The 17,438-nt window shown below is 37.6% G+C and overlaps 1 protein-coding gene across 4 annotated transcripts in view; it reads right to left on the bottom strand.

Annotated features, from left to right (window-relative positions):
* Window positions 1-2,233: 2,233 nt before the first annotated feature.
* The window catches only part of ARFGEF2 (ARF guanine nucleotide exchange factor 2), a 37,586-nt gene continuing 22,381 nt past the window's right edge, over window positions 2,234-17,438 (bottom strand). For 2 of the 4 annotated variants that reach the window (XM_087749700.1, XM_087749702.1), the window contains 18 exons: window positions 16,786-16,933; window positions 15,741-15,840; window positions 14,364-14,404; window positions 14,110-14,279; window positions 13,326-13,477; window positions 12,981-13,153; window positions 11,687-11,847; window positions 10,744-10,874; window positions 10,515-10,644; window positions 9,933-10,068; window positions 9,022-9,160; window positions 8,868-8,922; window positions 8,492-8,606; window positions 8,094-8,224; window positions 6,293-6,461; window positions 5,758-5,896; window positions 4,520-4,637; window positions 2,234-2,862 (listed from right to left, as the gene is read on the bottom strand). In XM_087749700.1, coding sequence (XP_087605826.1) covers window positions 2,686-2,862; window positions 4,520-4,637; window positions 5,758-5,896; window positions 6,293-6,461; window positions 8,094-8,224; window positions 8,492-8,606; window positions 8,868-8,922; window positions 9,022-9,160; window positions 9,933-10,068; window positions 10,515-10,644; window positions 10,744-10,874; window positions 11,687-11,847; window positions 12,981-13,153; window positions 13,326-13,477; window positions 14,110-14,279; window positions 14,364-14,404; window positions 15,741-15,840; window positions 16,786-16,933 — 2,385 coding nt within the window. In that variant the 3' untranslated portion in view covers window positions 2,234-2,685. Of the gene's footprint in view, window positions 2,863-4,519; window positions 4,638-5,757; window positions 5,897-6,292; window positions 6,462-6,618; window positions 6,713-8,093; window positions 8,225-8,491; window positions 8,607-8,867; window positions 8,923-9,021; window positions 9,161-9,932; window positions 10,069-10,514; window positions 10,645-10,743; window positions 10,875-11,686; window positions 11,848-12,980; window positions 13,154-13,325; window positions 13,478-14,109; window positions 14,280-14,363; window positions 14,405-15,740; window positions 15,841-16,785; window positions 16,934-17,438 lie in introns of those variants that run through there. The other 2 variants (XR_015702942.1, XM_087749701.1) reach the window with 2 other exon arrangements.

The following is a 17,438-nucleotide window of genomic DNA, read 5'->3' on the forward strand; positions in this document are numbered from 1 at the left end:
CAGGGTCGGGGCAAGATCGGACCCAGCAGTGACTGCTGCAGGAGTTTTGGCTCAGCATTTTTAGCTTCATTAAGATGTCTATGGGTTATGATCTTTCTGACTGTATAAGGGAAACCAAACAGTGAATAGAACCGTTTTGTATTCACAATTGTGGATACAACCGTTTCGGGTATTACACTTAACACACCATCCTTATTGCTTTGACGTGTACAATCAATTTCAGAAAATTGACGGGATTAAGGCTGTTACAATCCAATTGCATTCTGGTCTCCCTTCTCCTTCACACACTACAGAGTCTAGGATGTTTTTGATGTCATACCTAGTTTCAGCAGTTTATAAATGGTATAAATACAATAAAAGCTATACTTCAGTAAAAGAACAGTCTCGGAACTAAGGCTGAAGGAAAGGACTGATTAAAGGCCCTTATTCTATATGCAGAGATAGTACAAATGTTGCACATTACAGTAAAGAAAGCCCACAATGCAACTGTAAAGTAATTTAAGATCTGAAAATTAAGAGACTTGTTTCGAGACATGAGTTGTAAGGCTTTCAAAACTGTAAAATACTGAAAAAGCATGCAATTTTAAAAATGTTGTGTTTCGATAGGAGACCGGGTATACATTCAATGAGGCAGTGACACATTCAAAATCTGAAAAATAAAGTTTCAAATATTTTCTTTAGGACTGTCTAGGACCAGAAGAAAAGGAATAGCCTATTCTTACCGATTTAAATACAATTAAAATAAATAGTTCATTTTTACTGTAATTGATGAAGTGACATTACCAGGGAATGAGCAACTATACTAAATGCAACACAAAAGGACATTTCAAATGCAGCAAGTTAAATATCAGCATTGCTTATTTTTCAGTCATTTCCTATTGTAAAATATAGCCATATATTCCCTTCTACTAAATATTAGTATACAGATTTAATCTAATAGGCATTTAAAAGTTAAAGAGCCACAACCACCATTTCTTTTTCTTTGGTTAAAAATAATAAGTAAAAATAAAAATGTGAAAGCCATCACTACTATTGACTGCAAAACCATTCCCAAACAGTGCTTCTATAGAAGCTGATTTACTGAAGAGCACCATATGAACCCTTTGGAAATAACTCACAAAAAAAAAAAAAAAAAAAAAAAAAGAAAGAAAGAAAGAATCCCAACAGCTCTGAGAGTGGAATATCCCAAGACAACCTCAACTACGGCCACCCTACCAGGAAACTCAACGTAAAAACCAAAATAACAGGTTAAACACTTAATACCATTCAAGTAGGTTGGGTTTGTTTGGTTGTTTTTTTTTTTTAAATACTGTTATGTTCTAGGTTTGGCTGATATGGATAGCACAGCAGTTAACAGAACACCTTTGTTTACACTGTTTTAGGAAGTGGAGCCTCTCCTCCCATCTTGCCATACTCTTCCAGTTTAGAGAAGTCTTCAAACTTTAAATTAAAATCAGTTCAAAAGGACAGACCTCAGCCCTGCAATATGTCAACTGCAAACTGGTATTCTATCATGGAAACAGTGGTCACAGAAAACTGATGGGTTTTGAGAAAAGAAAAACCTCTAGGGCAAGCAAAGCTGTAGTGTTAGGTCACGTTTGCTTCACAGATACCTTCAAAGCATAGAAATGTATTGGTAACTCCTGTAGTACATGAATGAACTTAAGTTTAATTTTGCCAGAGCAGTTTCGTGGGAATTGAGTTTTCTTTTAGATAACAACAGGAACTAAGAGTTGAAAACAAAAATCATTTGCACGAAAAGACAAATCAGAAGTTGCAGCTCTGCAGTAAAAAGAAACAGAACCTGATATGTATTAAGGACAGGACTCCCTGCTGAACAGACACAATTACTACTAAATACCTTATAGTCAAGGGTAAAAAAAGGTGTTTTTATTTGTTCTGAACCTTGTTTTTAATACTACTGTATATGCTCTGTCCGTGATCTGGCAACGTATGAAAGTAAATTGAAAGTTGAAGTCTTTGTTTTTATGGAAGGTTTTACATCACAATAACATCTATTCTATTTAGCTTGTTAGTCTTGAGTTAAAGGCATTTAAAAAAAAAAAGTCTGTCTCAGAAGATGAAGCACTGATATTTTTAAAAAAAAAAGTTTTAAAAATGACTTGCTAAACAGGAAGAAAACCCTTCCCCCAGGTATCCTACAGGCTGTCCACTTCAAAAGCCGTAAGACGCTGCCTGGTCTAGTCATGTAGACACAAAGAAAAACCCAGAATGATCTTAGGTGGTCATTAGCCACTGCAGTATAGTTTATTATGAACACATGTGCTAACATCACACGGCTATACAACTATATTCAGTATTTCCAAGGGGCATAATTTCTATTGAGGAATCCAGCTGATTTATCAGATTTAGCTGGGACGCAAGACTGAACAATTGGTAAAAGACTAGAAGAGACAGGTTTGATCATAAGGATGACTAGCATTGAAACAAAGAGACTTTACATCTACTGTATTAACTCTGTAAGCAATAATTTAAATAAAACTGCTGATAGTTTTGTAGGATGGACAGAACAAGGTTTTTCTTCCTCCTCCCCAAATGCCATTGTGGTAAGAGTAACTTGCCGCTGTGTTGGTACACCAGGGTCCCATTTTTTCCCCGTCCACTTTAATCCATCTCTGGAACATAGCTTTATGTACAAGCCGAAGTAACCAACCCTACTTAGGGCTACCACGAAGGTAAGTTCATCCCAGTTGTCCGTATCTGCTCCTCTGTTACGCAGATTTTGAACACAACACCTATACGCAGGAAGAACTTCCGTAGCACAGCTCGAAGCTCAGGAATCAGGTCAAATTGCATGATTTCACACAAGTATGGATAATATGTTGAAGCGTGTGCCCTAAACTATCAAAGATGATATGAAAAAAGAACGTTATTCTCTCTTACTATAGAAAAGTGCAGAGCTTTTCCATGTTCATGGCTACGCCAACTCGTTAAAACACAAGGTCTCACCCCATCAAAGGCCCCCCTGGATGGCCAAAGGGCCATCAAGCCCAGCGTCTCTTTTCCACAGCAGCCTTAGCAGATGCCTACAGGAAACCACACACAGAGCATGCATGTGGCATTACTTCCCTAAAATGGAGTCAGACTGCTTTGTGGCTCAGGGATTTCTCAGGCTGGAGGTGTTATCAGGGACTACTTGTAGAAACACCCCCCTCTGATGTGAATTTGTCCAGTTGCTTCTCCAGCCTCTTTCAAATATCATCCACAACACATAACAAAGCCTCCCACAGCTGAACCAGCACGTGAAGAAGTCTCTCCATTATGTATGTGTTCAGGTTTTTTTTTGTTTTTTTATTCCTCCAGTGACTTCCCGTCTCCAAAACTCTGATTCACCATCTTTTCCGGTATAAGAATTATCAGTCCTTTCCCTCTCTTCATGCTAATAATGACTTTATGCATGTCTCATTTCTTTTCTGGATAAAAGGTAACTGAGTAAAAGTCTAACCTACATACAGTTCCATGTATGGGAGCCGGTCTATATCCCTTATTCCTGTTACACTCTCTCAACCCTTTTCCAGCTCCATTACACCCCTTTTGGTATGGGGGATCGGAACTGCCGACAGTACTCAAGATGCAAATATGTCATGAATTTACACAACAAGAAATATGTTTTGTCCTCTATTCTTTTCCTAATAATGCTCAGTATCAGTTACAGGGAAAGTTGATGGAACATTTTCACCACAGAACTTTTATTAAAAAAAAAAAAAAAAAAAAAAGATACTGGGATTGGGTACTAAGGAATGGCCAAGTCACCATTTTATCTACAAAGAGTGAAGACTATTCTCCCAAGACACCGTAACCACAGGGGCATCACTGAATTGCTGCTACATGGAAAAGCCAAGCCACCACGACTACCATTTCCTTAAAATATTGGTAAATTGTGATAAAACATCCCAAACTACACAAGAGTGAACTGAAATTACACACTTTGCAATACAGAAAAAAAAATACACCAGGAAAAAAAAAAATACACTTTAAAACAAGATGAAGCTCAACAGTATTGGAGAGCTTAAAAAAAAAAAAAAAGCAAGCAACTTCCAGAAGTTTCTCTGCATGTTCTAATGTAGTGAATATTTGCATTCACCTTTTCTTCTAAAGGGCCGAGATCCTGAGAATTACTTTTTGCCATCACTGTCAAGGAACCACAATTCCAATTTTACAGTGGTGAAATTTACCTCTACCATTCTTGTGCAGCTGTAATACAGCCCAAGCTCATCCTTTACTGCACACTCATTGAACTTTTATATGGAAGCTCTGCAGTAATTCCATCAGTATTTCTATACAACTGTGAACTTGGTGGATGCAGTCCGATTTTTTACAACGTGGAATGCTTGCAAAAAATGGAGATGTAATGATTACTGTATTTCAAGGAGAGTACACGCTATGTGAATAAGTGAGCCACCTTGCAATCCAGATGATACTAAAGACTGAATTCAACAGAAGCAGAAATGGAAAAATACCTGAATGCAAACAGACATGATTTCCAGCCTGTTCTTACCTTTTCATCACTGATTTTTAGTGTTTTTGTTAAAAGCAACAGCAGGAGATTGGTCCAAGCTTCTCTGTGGCTTTCTGAGTTCACAGTAATAAAATACGCCAGGGCTTCACTGCATACACTAAGAGATGACACAGTTCAGATGAACCATAAAGAAAACCCACAAGAAGTTTTTATAACATGCACTCTTCAGCCTCTCAGTGTATTTTGTTTTCAAGTAAGATGGATTTCCATGGAAAAGTTTTCAATCACATGCAACAACTTTAATTAACAGAAAAATCATTGAGGCCTATTTCTGTACAGTAGTTCTTACAGATAACTGAACTGAAATAGTTTCCATGTTGTCAACAAAGAACCATGGAGTCAGAGCTGGAAGAGTGTGATTTTCCTCATAAACATTCTGTAATTAAAGCGTTGCCAGCTTCAACCTGCAAACATTATTTCCTGATCCTTACACTGGGACAGCTTAGGCAACAGCAACATGAAGAGTCCTCCCTCCCAATCTAGACTGCTCTAATAAGTATCTGCAGAGCTCAGCATCGTGGATTAAAAAGGGATTATTATTGTATTAATAAATTTTTGGTCCTTGCTGCAGACTGTCAACACAAGGTACAAACTGTACCACTTACTGTGGCTTTTTCGGGGCACTATTTTAATTAAAGAGGGAATGGAAGCTCCTCTCTTACACACCAGAAAGATTAATGTGTCCATAGATGCTGACAGATCAGAATGCTACTGAAATCCATTGCATTAATACCAATAGCAAGTTTAAGAGTTGTTTACATTTGGTTAGAGATTAGTACTCTGAACTTTTATGTACCAACAACTCACTTTTCAAATAAAGGGGACCACAATATCTTTTTATACATATTTAACATAATTTTCTACGTTTACCTAAGTTCCAGGTATACAGCAGCTTATATTACACTCTGTTTAGATTACTGTATCCTATTATACCTCTGAGTATCATTATGTACTCAGATATGAAAGTATACATACACCACTACTTTTGTAAAGAAACGCTTATGTCAGGCAAGAAGGTGCTTCATTTATTCCAAGTAGATTGCCTCCTTATTGCTAAATTAACTTTTAATAAAGAGTGGTCATCTATATCTCTCTCTATATGTATCTTCATATACTCTGCACGCTCTGCTCAGCAAGTTGAAACAGAACATTTGCATCCAGGGATGCACAATACTGGCTGAAAACAGAACGCACCAGAAGCAAGCCGATACTCTTACCTAAGCAGTCGTTGTTGTATAGCATCCCACGAGTCTCGGCGGTTTTCATCCACATACATTCGAAAGAGTATTCTCAAGCAACAAGCCAAGCTGCTGGTTTCTTGTTTTAGTAGATTGGGTTTTGATTTACCCTTGAACCCTAGAAATCAGTTACACATAGGGAGAGAGGGAACATTCACATTTGTAGTTACTGGCCAAGAGGTAAAGTTTATCAACAATACCTCCACTAGTGAACAGTAATGATTTCTTGTCAGGATAGTATTTTCTCCTCCTTGATTTTGACTGAGACCTAATCTATTTATAAAGATATTTAACTACGGTAGTACCAACTGTGAAGCTCTACTTCAATCAAAAAAGCAGATAATTTAGCAAACAGAATTATTCTCAAGTCATCAGGAAGGAGACGTGTAATAAAAGCATGCAACGCTGTCAGATTAACTGTAGAGATTATTGCAATGGTATACTTCTGTATCTCGATAGCTAAAGCTATAAACGGAGCTCAATATTTTTACCAAACTAAAAACAAAAGCCTCACCTGCTCTCCATAACACAGTTCGCTGTTCATAATTTGAATTAAAGGCTTTTGAAAATGAATGAGACTCTTGCAGACAATCTAGTAACTTAAAGAGGTGATGTGAAGACATATATTTATACATTCCTTGGTCTTCTGTGTCAATGTGGATATCTGCATCCAATGCATCTCGCTAAAGGAGAGAGGTGGAGGAAGGGAGGAGTGTCAATAACATACTTATATATAAGCTTAAGAGACTTTAATACTTCACAGACCATATATCACTAACTCCAGATTCCATTTTTAAGTACAAGCAAAATATTAGTGCAACACAACACAGCAGAACGGACCTGTCAAATATCAGAGCTGTAGTCTGATCGTCCCCTTGTACTCGGCAGTGGTGAGGCCACACCTCGAATCCTGTGTTCAGTTTTGGGCCCCTCACTGCAAGAAGGACATTGAGGGGCTGGAGCGTGGCCAGAAAAGGGCAACGAAGCTGGGGAAGGGTCTGGAGCACAAGGCTGGGGAGGAGCAGCTGAGGGAGCTGGGGGTGCTCAGCCTGGAGAAAAGGAGGCTGAGGGGAGGCCTTAGCGCTCTCTGCAACTGCCTGAAAGGAGGCTGGAGTCGGGGCAGGGGGCAGTTGGTCTCTTCTCCCAAGTAACAAGCGAGAGGACAAGAGGAAATGGCCTCAAGTTGCGCCAGGGGAGGTTTAGATTGGATATCAGGGAAAATTTCTTCACCGAAAGGGTTGTCAAGCATTGGAACAGGCTGCCCGGGGGAGTGGTTGCATCCCCATCTCTGAAGGTATTTAGAAGACGTGTAGATGTGGTGCTTGAGGACATGGTTTAGTGGTGGACTTGGCAGTGCTGGGTTAACAGTTGGACTTGATGATCTTAAAGGTCTTTTCCAACCTAAATTATTCTAATATTCTTTTCAGTGGGATATTTTAAAAGAGAGAAGTTATGATCTATCCTAGTTATTGATAAGAAAAAAAATAATCAAGAACAAGGGAAGAACCTCCCTTATCAAGGCATAAAAAAAAAGTCACAGCAATACAATATAGAACATTTCCTCTCCCCTAGGAGCTGATTGAGTAGGTCTGCTGAATTCTGAAAAGCATCAAAATCAACAACAAAAATAGTGCAAGTTTAAATGTTTCATAGTGTAGAAATTCCCCGTCTTTGGCTAATGTCAAATTTCATTAAAATTGCTCAATATTTTTAGCTAATTTCATTAGGAATTTAACTATACCATCCCCAAAACACTACCTGAATGCACTAGCCCAAACTTCTAGCCTAGGGCTTTATTAACATAGCCAAGCAAGAGCTACCTTGCACTATTCCCTAGAATAAGAATTTTCAGGGACAAGGACCTCTCCAAGGCAGGTAATGAGTTAAATCTTGACCATTAACCTTGCTGAAGTTCAACTTCTGCATCTCCTGTGTAAACACCTAGAGGCTGCACAAAGCCTCAAACTGTGGCTAAATGAAGACACGCCAAACAACAGAAAAGAATGCTCTCCCCAAAACCAAACAAAAAACATTCTTGATGAGTACGTATTTATTACAAAAACAATGATAATATATTATATTGGTAATAAAAATAATGGTAATATAATAATCCAACAGGCAGACTGCCAGGAAACACTGGAGGCAGTAAAAACACAAATAAAATAAAAAAAATCACAGCTTAAGAGTAATGACACACACACTCAGGGTAGTGCTGAGAGTTAGGAAGAGACTCTATTTTGTAAACACCCTTCCGAGCATTTGATAGTCTTTGTACTTTACTGCCACAACAAGGTTATAAATAAGTCTGATGGTACCTGAGCTGCAGCCATGTGCTCAGCATCTTCCTTCTTGCTTGTTGCTGGGTAGAACACTATGTTGTCAATGGTCTGTATCAATTCCAGCTGTACCACACACTTTATAAGGAGGCCAGCAAATAGTTTCTGGTCTAATGAAATGGAGCAACACAAGTTTCAGAAGCAAACTTACGACAATTCACTTACAACAGGCCAGCAAAAATACTACATTATCATTAGCATTTTGATATTTAGTGATGCTGTGAATTATAAAGAGAAAATTTCTCTGCAAGGCATAAACGCAAGTTGTAAAGATGTACCCCAAGTTTAAATGCCCAAAAACATTCTCTACAGAACTACAGAAGTGGACTCACGGTGGCTGTAAAAGTTTATTAAATGAACTTGCATGTTTTCCTTACTTGTATAAGGACCGCCTTTCCAGCTCTCATCCGTTGGATTTGAAAATTGACTTTGTCCTCTTTCTGAAGCATTTTTATCCATGCTACTTAACGACTGGTGATCTAGGTCTAAATCCTAGAAGAGAACGCAGAACCATTCTAGCAATCCAAACCACTAAGTACCAACCAGCTATCAGTTTTCAGATGACTTCACTGATCTTCCATTCAAAGGCTTCCTGCATCCATTCTTTATATCTTATTTTACAATGACACCAAATACAAGCTAATGTCAATTCCGGTATTTGTTGTCAAGTGTATTTATTACAATAAAATATTTTGAAAGCTAACCTAACATACAACCCTTCAAGATAGTTTGCTGCACTGAATTAACTCTTACCAAGTGTTTTTCAGCTGAATCTTCCTCCATTCCCACAGGCCTCCATGTCAGCAAGCTTCATAAAGTGGGGGGGGGGGGAGGGAAAAAAAAAAAAAGGTAAATATTGTTGCTCTGGAATCAAGTATTAGTATGAGAATTAAATTTATGAACTTACACGTGAGGAATAGTAGTTTTGAAGATTTCTAGCATGCAATTGCATGTCTGGCCCCAGACTTCAGGGCTGAATTTCTGTCCGTTTAGTATTACCAGGTTTTCTAGGCAGTTTGTACCTGATCGAGCCAACTGCTCATTATCTGTGAGAGAAACGTTCCATATTTATCAACTTCTACAATATCAATGAAAAATTAAGCATTCTCTACTACTGCTCCACTAAACATTTTTACCAATATTGTGAAATGCATGGTATCTTAGCTCAAAGCCTACTTACAAAGTATATTACAATAATATCAAGCTTAGGAACCTACTGAATGAAAAGTAGTGTTTAAAAATAGGCTTCATGAGACTGAAATCCAAACAGGGAAGACAAAGGACAGGAGAGAAGCAGAAAGGAAGCATACAGTCAGACAAAGGAAGGAAAAACACCAATTAGAAACTTATGATTTCCTGCAAGGCAGTCCCCCCGCATTCCACGCTAGCAATAGGCAGGATTTCAGGCATAGGAGTTGGAGCCCAAACCAGAACACATTCTTTAGAAAGTCCTATCTAAAAGTACGGGGGGGGGGGCGGGGAGGGGAGAAAAAAATCAGAATGAATACATGTATATATATGTGTAAATAAATGAGGTATTTTGTCCGTGCAGCCAAATGGAGAAAGGTTGTTGGCAGATTAACACAACTCTAAAAGCTTTTGCTCTGTCACAACAGCACCATAAACACATTATAATCACGTTACCTAAATAATTAAATAAAATGATTCTTGAATATTTAAGATACTGCATCCATCTATTACATAACATATTGTCCTAACGGTAGTTTTTATTCTTCCAAAATTCAGTTAACTTTCCTCTTCTTAAGTAACGAGCATTTAAAAAGTACATTAATCAAAAGATACAAGTAAATAAGCTACCTTGTTTTACACACCAGTGTAACTGTGCAAGTATGTCAGGAAGAAGGATCTCATTTAAAGCTTCATAAAATTGCGTAAATACATCACAGATTGCATAAAGTGCATGGTTGCATGTGGTGGTCATCCATTCAGATTTCTGTGAGAAAAAAGTGAAAAGTCTTTTGGTTTTTATGTGGGGTTTTCTATGATGATAGCACTTGGCTTATGAGTGGCTACTCAAAGGACATGGCCTCTGAGGAGAGGAGTAGAATTTAGATAAAACTGAAAAGCCTCACTACTGCAGATGTCTTGTCAGAAACATGAATACTGTTCAGAAAACTATACATTTTCACAACAAAGTGTGAATATTCTCCTTGAAAATATTCAGACAGAACAGACAGATAGGTCACTGGTTACTACGGCAAGTCCCATACATGCCACAGAGTACAGCAGAACACAACAACGTATCAGTACATTTGGGCAGTATGGCGTGGAGATACACTGACAAGACAAACAATATGAACTGCTGCCTCAACTGTTTGAGTTCTTAAAAAAAGAACTCTAAAAGTTTGCTGGCTTTGGGGGTTTTTTGTTTGTTTTTACCTCTGTTTGTTGTTCAGGGAGTTTCATATTATCAAAAATCCGAAACACAATTCTGAACAGATCTTGCCACCAGTGCTTTTCAAAGGTATGGCCATAACTCTTCATTATTTCAAACATCACAGTTAAGCCTCTATAAACAAACCCAAACAAATAAAGAAAAAGATGTTAAAATGCATACCTGTGATCTCTTCACTAACTGAATTAAAAAAAAAAAAAAAAGCTTTATTACCTTGTTCGAACATCTAATTTGCAACGATTGATGATACAGGAAAGTTCAAATAAAATGGGAAACCATCCTCTGACCCATACTCTGTCTCCAGGAGCAACATTCATGTCATCACTTGTGTATTCTCTTAATACCTTGGAGATGGGCAGGGAAAAAAAAGATTTTAAAAAAAGAAAACCTCAAAAATCTTTAATTCTGACAGATTTACATACTACTAGTGGCACAGACTTGAAAAGTTAGCTTAGTTTCTACTATAACACTCAAATCCTGTCAAATATAAGTATAAACCTGAGACATATGTGAAAATACTGCAAAAAATATGGAAAATATACTTAAATCCATTTTACTTAAGTCCTACTAAAGGCTTTACAAGTTGCAGAGGTTTGGACTTTAGGAAGCAAGTTTAACAGTGACAGGCAACAATTACATAAATATGGGTAATAAGGAAATCTACGTTTGGCATAAACCAGTTCTACACTTTTCTGACATATTGGATACAGAATGCACATCTTGCAACAGTAATACGCAACTGCAATCTAACTCCAGGCTCTTTTCAGTAAAATGACTATTATATTAAGTATTCACACAGTAGGCTGATGTAGAAAAATACGCATGTTTGTCACCAATTTAACTAGATATAATTAGGGTGATAGAACGAGAAGTATTGTTTTGCAGGTCATCCTAACACTACTGAAAAAAGGAATATTTCATTCAGTTATTTCCAATTTGGATTGATGAGACTAAAAAAAATTTTAATTAGTCCTAGTTTACTGCTTACATAATACCAAAATGACTCCTAATTCTGAATAAGCTTTTAATACAAACACTTGCTGCTGGGAGACTGAAGTTTGAGTCCGAAAGCTCTTTCTTAGTTACGAGATTAATCTCAGTTTAACAGTAGAAGACAGTGTAAGAACACACAAGGGTAAAAACTAAAAGAAAATACCTGTGGTCTTTCTGAGACGTATTTTGCACAATACCGAATAAGTCTAATAGCTTCCATGCTGGTGTCCGGAAATGCAACATTACAGGCAAACTCAGAAAGACATTTTACTGCATCCTGAAATGAGTCAATTGCTGCTGGAAAGTGCTGTTGAAAAATATTTGCTGCAAAGAACAAACAAATATACCTTTTATTAAATTTACTGATATTGAAATTTTAGATAAACTGGCATTGATCGACAGATGTCAGCCATGGTACACCACTACCGAATGGACAAACATGAAAGGACCAGATCTTCTAGATTAAATACGGTTCTCTGTCTTCCCTTGCATTCCTCCCCATCCCACTGCACCACCCCAATTTGTCAGCATCACATTTTCTCAGGTTGCATAATTACCAATTTTATAATCTAGGATTATTTCATGGCTTCTTTATGGTTCAGTTTCCTCCCACAGCATATGCAACCCAAAGCTCTTAAAATATTTTGAGAAATAATAGGAGTAAAGCTTGATGTTAGCTTCCCTGCTGTGAATGAAGTTACCTAAATTATCTAAGCCTGTAATTATTCATATTCTGTAGCAAGAGAGGAAAAAGCAGTTAGATTTCAGACTTAAGGGACAAGCTAAATACAAAACAAATCCAACACGTACAAGGTTTGGAACAAACTACAACTCTCAAGATCTATGCAATTCAGGTTAGCAAAAAAAGTTTTGTTACTATTTGCATTTATTAATACTGCCCGTAGCTCTTTTCCCCCATGCTATTTAATGGGAAGAGGGCAGTTTCAGGACATTTAAGAAAGCTACAATCAATACTGAAGGTCCATTTCAAGAACATTTGAGTTGGTTGTTCTCCTTTGAAAGCAGCAGCAGTATGTTGTTCAAATATCCTTTTAGAGCAGGTAGGCTGTATGAGCTAAACTCTAGAAGCAGTCACATATCAGCGTCACAAGCTTTATGATCCCCACCATATGATACTGAATCAGCATGGAAGCCTGTGAAATGTGCTCCTTAATTCAAAACAACTTATTGTGACAGATGGGGCAACATACAAACTTATTGAATCTATTCCAAACTTCCAGAGTTCTATAGCAGGATATCTATATCTAGTTTTTCCTGTCCATAGCAATCAGGAAACTTAACGGGTAGGACCTAGCTGCAGAGTTTAAACAGTCTGGCTGCAAGATCTTGTGTTTATTTACCTGGAAATGCAAAAGTCTTATTCAAATAGGCCTTTTAAACCAGAATCACAGCAGCTAAGCTAATTTAGGTACACGTATCTGTCGAGCATTACTTACTAACTATGCGTGCTGTAGTTTGAAAGGCCAGCTCCACAATATTCCCATCGTGGTCTGATGCTGCTTGATGAAACACTGCAAAGATATTCTTCCAGCCTGAACGAATATTACCAGCTTGAGAGTTCACCATCTGAGCAATACAGCGTATTACCATGTCCCGAATAGTTGGAGATCTTAAAAAAAAAAAAAAAAAAAAAAAGGAAAGTCAGATTTTCACAAGCGGCACAATTTTACACTGGCACAAAGTAACCGTGCCACTTCCATTTACATGACAACCTAACCCACGCCAAGTAACACCTTTAAGCAGGACTAAAGCAAGCAAACAGAAATTGCAGTGCATCACACCTGTTTTTCTTCATAATATGCTCAAAAGGCCTAAGGAAGTCTTTCTGGAAGCGGAAGTTGGCTAATTCTCCCTTCTCAAGAAATTTCATTGACAGCTGCCTTAACGAGTCTACTGCAAAGATGGCGACATCTTCATTAGGGTTACATCCAACCTAGAAGAAAAGCATATTTTCAAACACTTACCAGCCAATGTATTACGTATAGGAGTAACAAATTCATCATTCAAGTTTCATGCGAATCCACTAAAAGTCACTAGCACATCCTAGTTTTCAGATATTTAGAAGATGGGGGGTTACTTTTGGAGAGGGTTTTCTCAGTCATTTGATCCAACTAAACAGACCCATGGATTTTGTATGCAACAAGTGCAGAACTATAATCACCAGCTAGACACTAACAAAAAAAAAAAAATCTTAGGTTAAAAATACCCCACCCAAACATGGTCCAGTTTCCTAAGGAAAACAACTTTGTTGTTCCAGGATCGTCTGTATATATTTCAGAGGAAAACTAACTTGGCTTTTGATCAGAAAGATAAGACAATGGCATAAAGAAAAATTACAAATACAAAAATCATATCATGAAGTTATTAAAAATCATTCCCATGAACACTTCCATTTTTAGTTATACACTTTAAATTTTTAAATAGGTGTTTCCTTTAGGTGCCTTTAATGGATTTTTTTTTTTTTTTAAATATCACAACCTACACCACTAAGAACATAAAAGGAAAAAGCTGATTAAAGAAGTCCTGCTATTCATGTATGTTCTGTAATTTGATTTTAAAAAATACCTTATTGAAGTGATCTCCAATCACGTGCCAAATCCTTGACCACTGCAGCCTAATGCGATTCATGTTGTAATACGATATCTCCACTATCTTCTGCAGGCTGAACATGCGTGGGTGGTGCGGGGAAGCCAGCTCATCCATGGAAACAGCACACAGCCATCGGACAAAGTCAACTGAACATCGAAATGCACTACTGTAAGTTCAGGATGTTACATTGCAAGAGTTGCTGTAACCCACCAAATGGTGAGCATACATACCTATTGCATTTCCATCCAGCCTAGTTGATCCCGTAAATATCCTATGGAACAAATAAATGTTTTAGCTGCACATCCACAAGAGTCAATCACATCTTAGTGCTGTAGACAAACGTCAGCACATCTTCTGGAGGTACTTTACAATCCTCCATGCCATGAACTCTGCAACTGTTTTATTCTCGCTCCTTGGCAACAGTTCACGTCCTTCTCCTAGCCTAAGCATTCTCTTCCCTGCTGCAAGCCACAGTCTACTATGCTCCTTCCCTGCCGCAGGAAACAAGCACAGGCTCATTTTGATCACAGGCAAGTAGTGCTGGAACACTCACTTGAGTGACAGTATGTTAAATTTCATAGGGAGAATAAAAAGACATTAAGAAAGCTTTGCTGCAGGACTTTACTGGATGCCAGCCACCTGCTTGATCTTTACACAGTTCAAGAATACTGTTACATTGTGGTCATCAAGACAGATAGCAGAAAGACTATGGATGCACCATTGTCCCTTCTTCCCCTTCCGTTGTTCTGAGTCTCGAGAGGACTTCAGACCACTGATCGTGGTTCATACAGAACACTGACAAGTGGAGAACGTTCCCAAATCTTTTAGACTTCGATATGGTAATAGACACATTTATGTTACAATAAATACCACAAGTCTGAATATGCGATTCTACACAGTTGCCCGATAGTTTCAATAATTATAAAAAAACGTCCCTTTCCAACACATGGCTTATGATAGAAGCATCTCTTTATTCAACACTTTAGAAGGACAGACGAGAAAGATAATGATTTGGACAAGGATGCAGTGACTAATGAATAAAGAGCTGAAGAACAGCAACTAAAGAAATGCTGAAATGCTGAAGTTCACAGGACCAAAGAAAATTGCATGATTTAATAGAATAAGGGCATTTATTCATTTCAGATACCTGTCCTGTTCAGGCTAAATCGAAGGAAAAAAAAAAAAAAGGCGGGGGGAAGGGGAAAGAAACCTAAATACACAGAATACACACACATAAGTTAGAGACAATTGTAAGACAGATTTGTAAAACAAAAATAGCTAAATACTGTAATACCAAGCTAATTCTGGTCTTCACCGGCTTACTCCAAAGAAGAGGCGTAAAAACACATGCATACATGCAGTGCCCCTTCTCACAATACACTACATTAGTTATACCGCTATTTAATGGCGGTCTTTCTTTTGCGAATATTACATGTCTAAAGAGAGATACTTATTGGGTCCAGAGAAAGCATCTAAGTATCAGCGTCTTTCTCATAAGAGAAACAGGCTTCAAGAACAAAAGCCCCTGTCAGAGTCTGCAAATAAAGCGAGGATGGTCAGTAACTTCAACTCACATTTTCCCCAGAAAGAGATTATATTCTCAGTACCTGTCTACTGCTACCACTACACTCTGTGAACTGGTCTCTCCCACGGACTCTTGAATGCTCGCCATATGCCGTTTATCAGCTCCACTTCCAACGAGGTTACCTGCAATAAAAGCCATTAAAAACTAGCATTTAGCATCATGAAATAGTGACTTTATATTAACCCCAACTTTATACAAGTAGACAAAGACAAGTGACTACTGCTTCCAATTAGCTTGTAATTTACATGGAGCAGATGGTGCCTTTGCCAGATCTGTGCCAGATTATTATAAAATTAAACATCCAGTAAGCAGTATGGTTTTTCTCCCTTAGGGCATTGTGTTTTAACCATCATGTTTATTAAGATGATGTAATGCTGTTAACAAAAACTGGAAATGATGAAATCTTATTTTAAAACATTAACTCTAAGTCAGATACAAGTAGTTAACGCTGGGCACAGTTCTGTTATATTCAGCATCATCATTGTGTATAGCATCGACTTCAGAATATTTTCATATTAAAAGGTTTCCTTGATGGTTTTCCAAAGATTAAAGCGCCTTGCCCTGTCCCTCTAATTTACAGCTTAAAATCTAAGGTTTGTTTCTTGCACATAATGCAGGAATAATAGGAACCGGAACATCAAGGCCAACATGCAGAGATAAAAAATTCCTTTGGCAAACCAATTATCAATCACTGAAACATCTATTAGTTCCTAAAGATAAATGGCTTATGTTTTTATTATTAAAAACAGAGCATGAAAAGAAAGAACTGATAATACTAGTAAAACCATGATTTAGTAAGTATGGCAGCTTTGACAACATGTTCCAGCAAATAAATCTGGAGGAGTTTTGTTAAATAGCTTAACCCAATTACAAAGTTAGAACATATTTGGTAATTACTAATACATCTTGAAATACACGGTTCCGGTTTCTTTAAGTTTCATTAATCCAATACAGCTTCCCCTGGAAGTAAGTAAATATATTTTAATATCTTATAACGTTGAGCTTTCTTAGCCTTCATACTTCACCTATATGTGCATCTTTGTGAAGTGCAAGACTATTAATCTTACCTAATCCCAGGCCCATAAACTCTTCCCCTCCAGATGCATAGCCTTTAACGCTTCCTTCCCTTTCACGCCCAGAGCCAGATAAATACCGAGTTTTCACTCCAGTTCCTATAAGTTGTGCTAGTTCCAGCTGGCTAATACATTTCAAGATCTAAAACCAAAAGATATTTAAAGATTGCATTTCTGGACACCATTATGTTTTTATTCCTAACATATATTTATATTTAATAACCTTCCCAGGTTCTCTAATCTTTAAAACAACTTTGACAACGATAACAGTTTTGCTGTAGCTGAAACGTTACCAATAGAACTGGAAATAAAGTTGAGTGATTCATGCAAGATCACCAGCTGCCACGAATCATTCCAATATGACAAAAAAATGTACCCAAAAATCTAAATTAGATCTCGAACTACTAGAGGAAACCTTTTTATTACTTCTCACAGCATCAACCTTCAAAACTATAAACAACTTGGAGTTGATCTTCTAGAGAGTTCATTGTCCCAGAGAGATGAAAAGACTGAATTATTGCAGCTACCACTTTGAGTAATGATGTTCCAACGTAGACAGTGAAAATGACAAAATTGTGCCTTGCCATCAGCACAAAACGGACTATCTCTTCTTTCTTACTCCCCCACTGCAACATACCTTGGACTGG

Source organism: Nipponia nippon, unplaced genomic scaffold (genome assembly GCF_047370975.1).
Source record: "Nipponia nippon isolate SJK-2023a ecotype South Korea unplaced genomic scaffold, ASM4737097v1 scaffold_13, whole genome shotgun sequence".
Lineage (NCBI taxonomy): Eukaryota > Metazoa > Chordata > Aves > Pelecaniformes > Threskiornithidae > Nipponia > Nipponia nippon.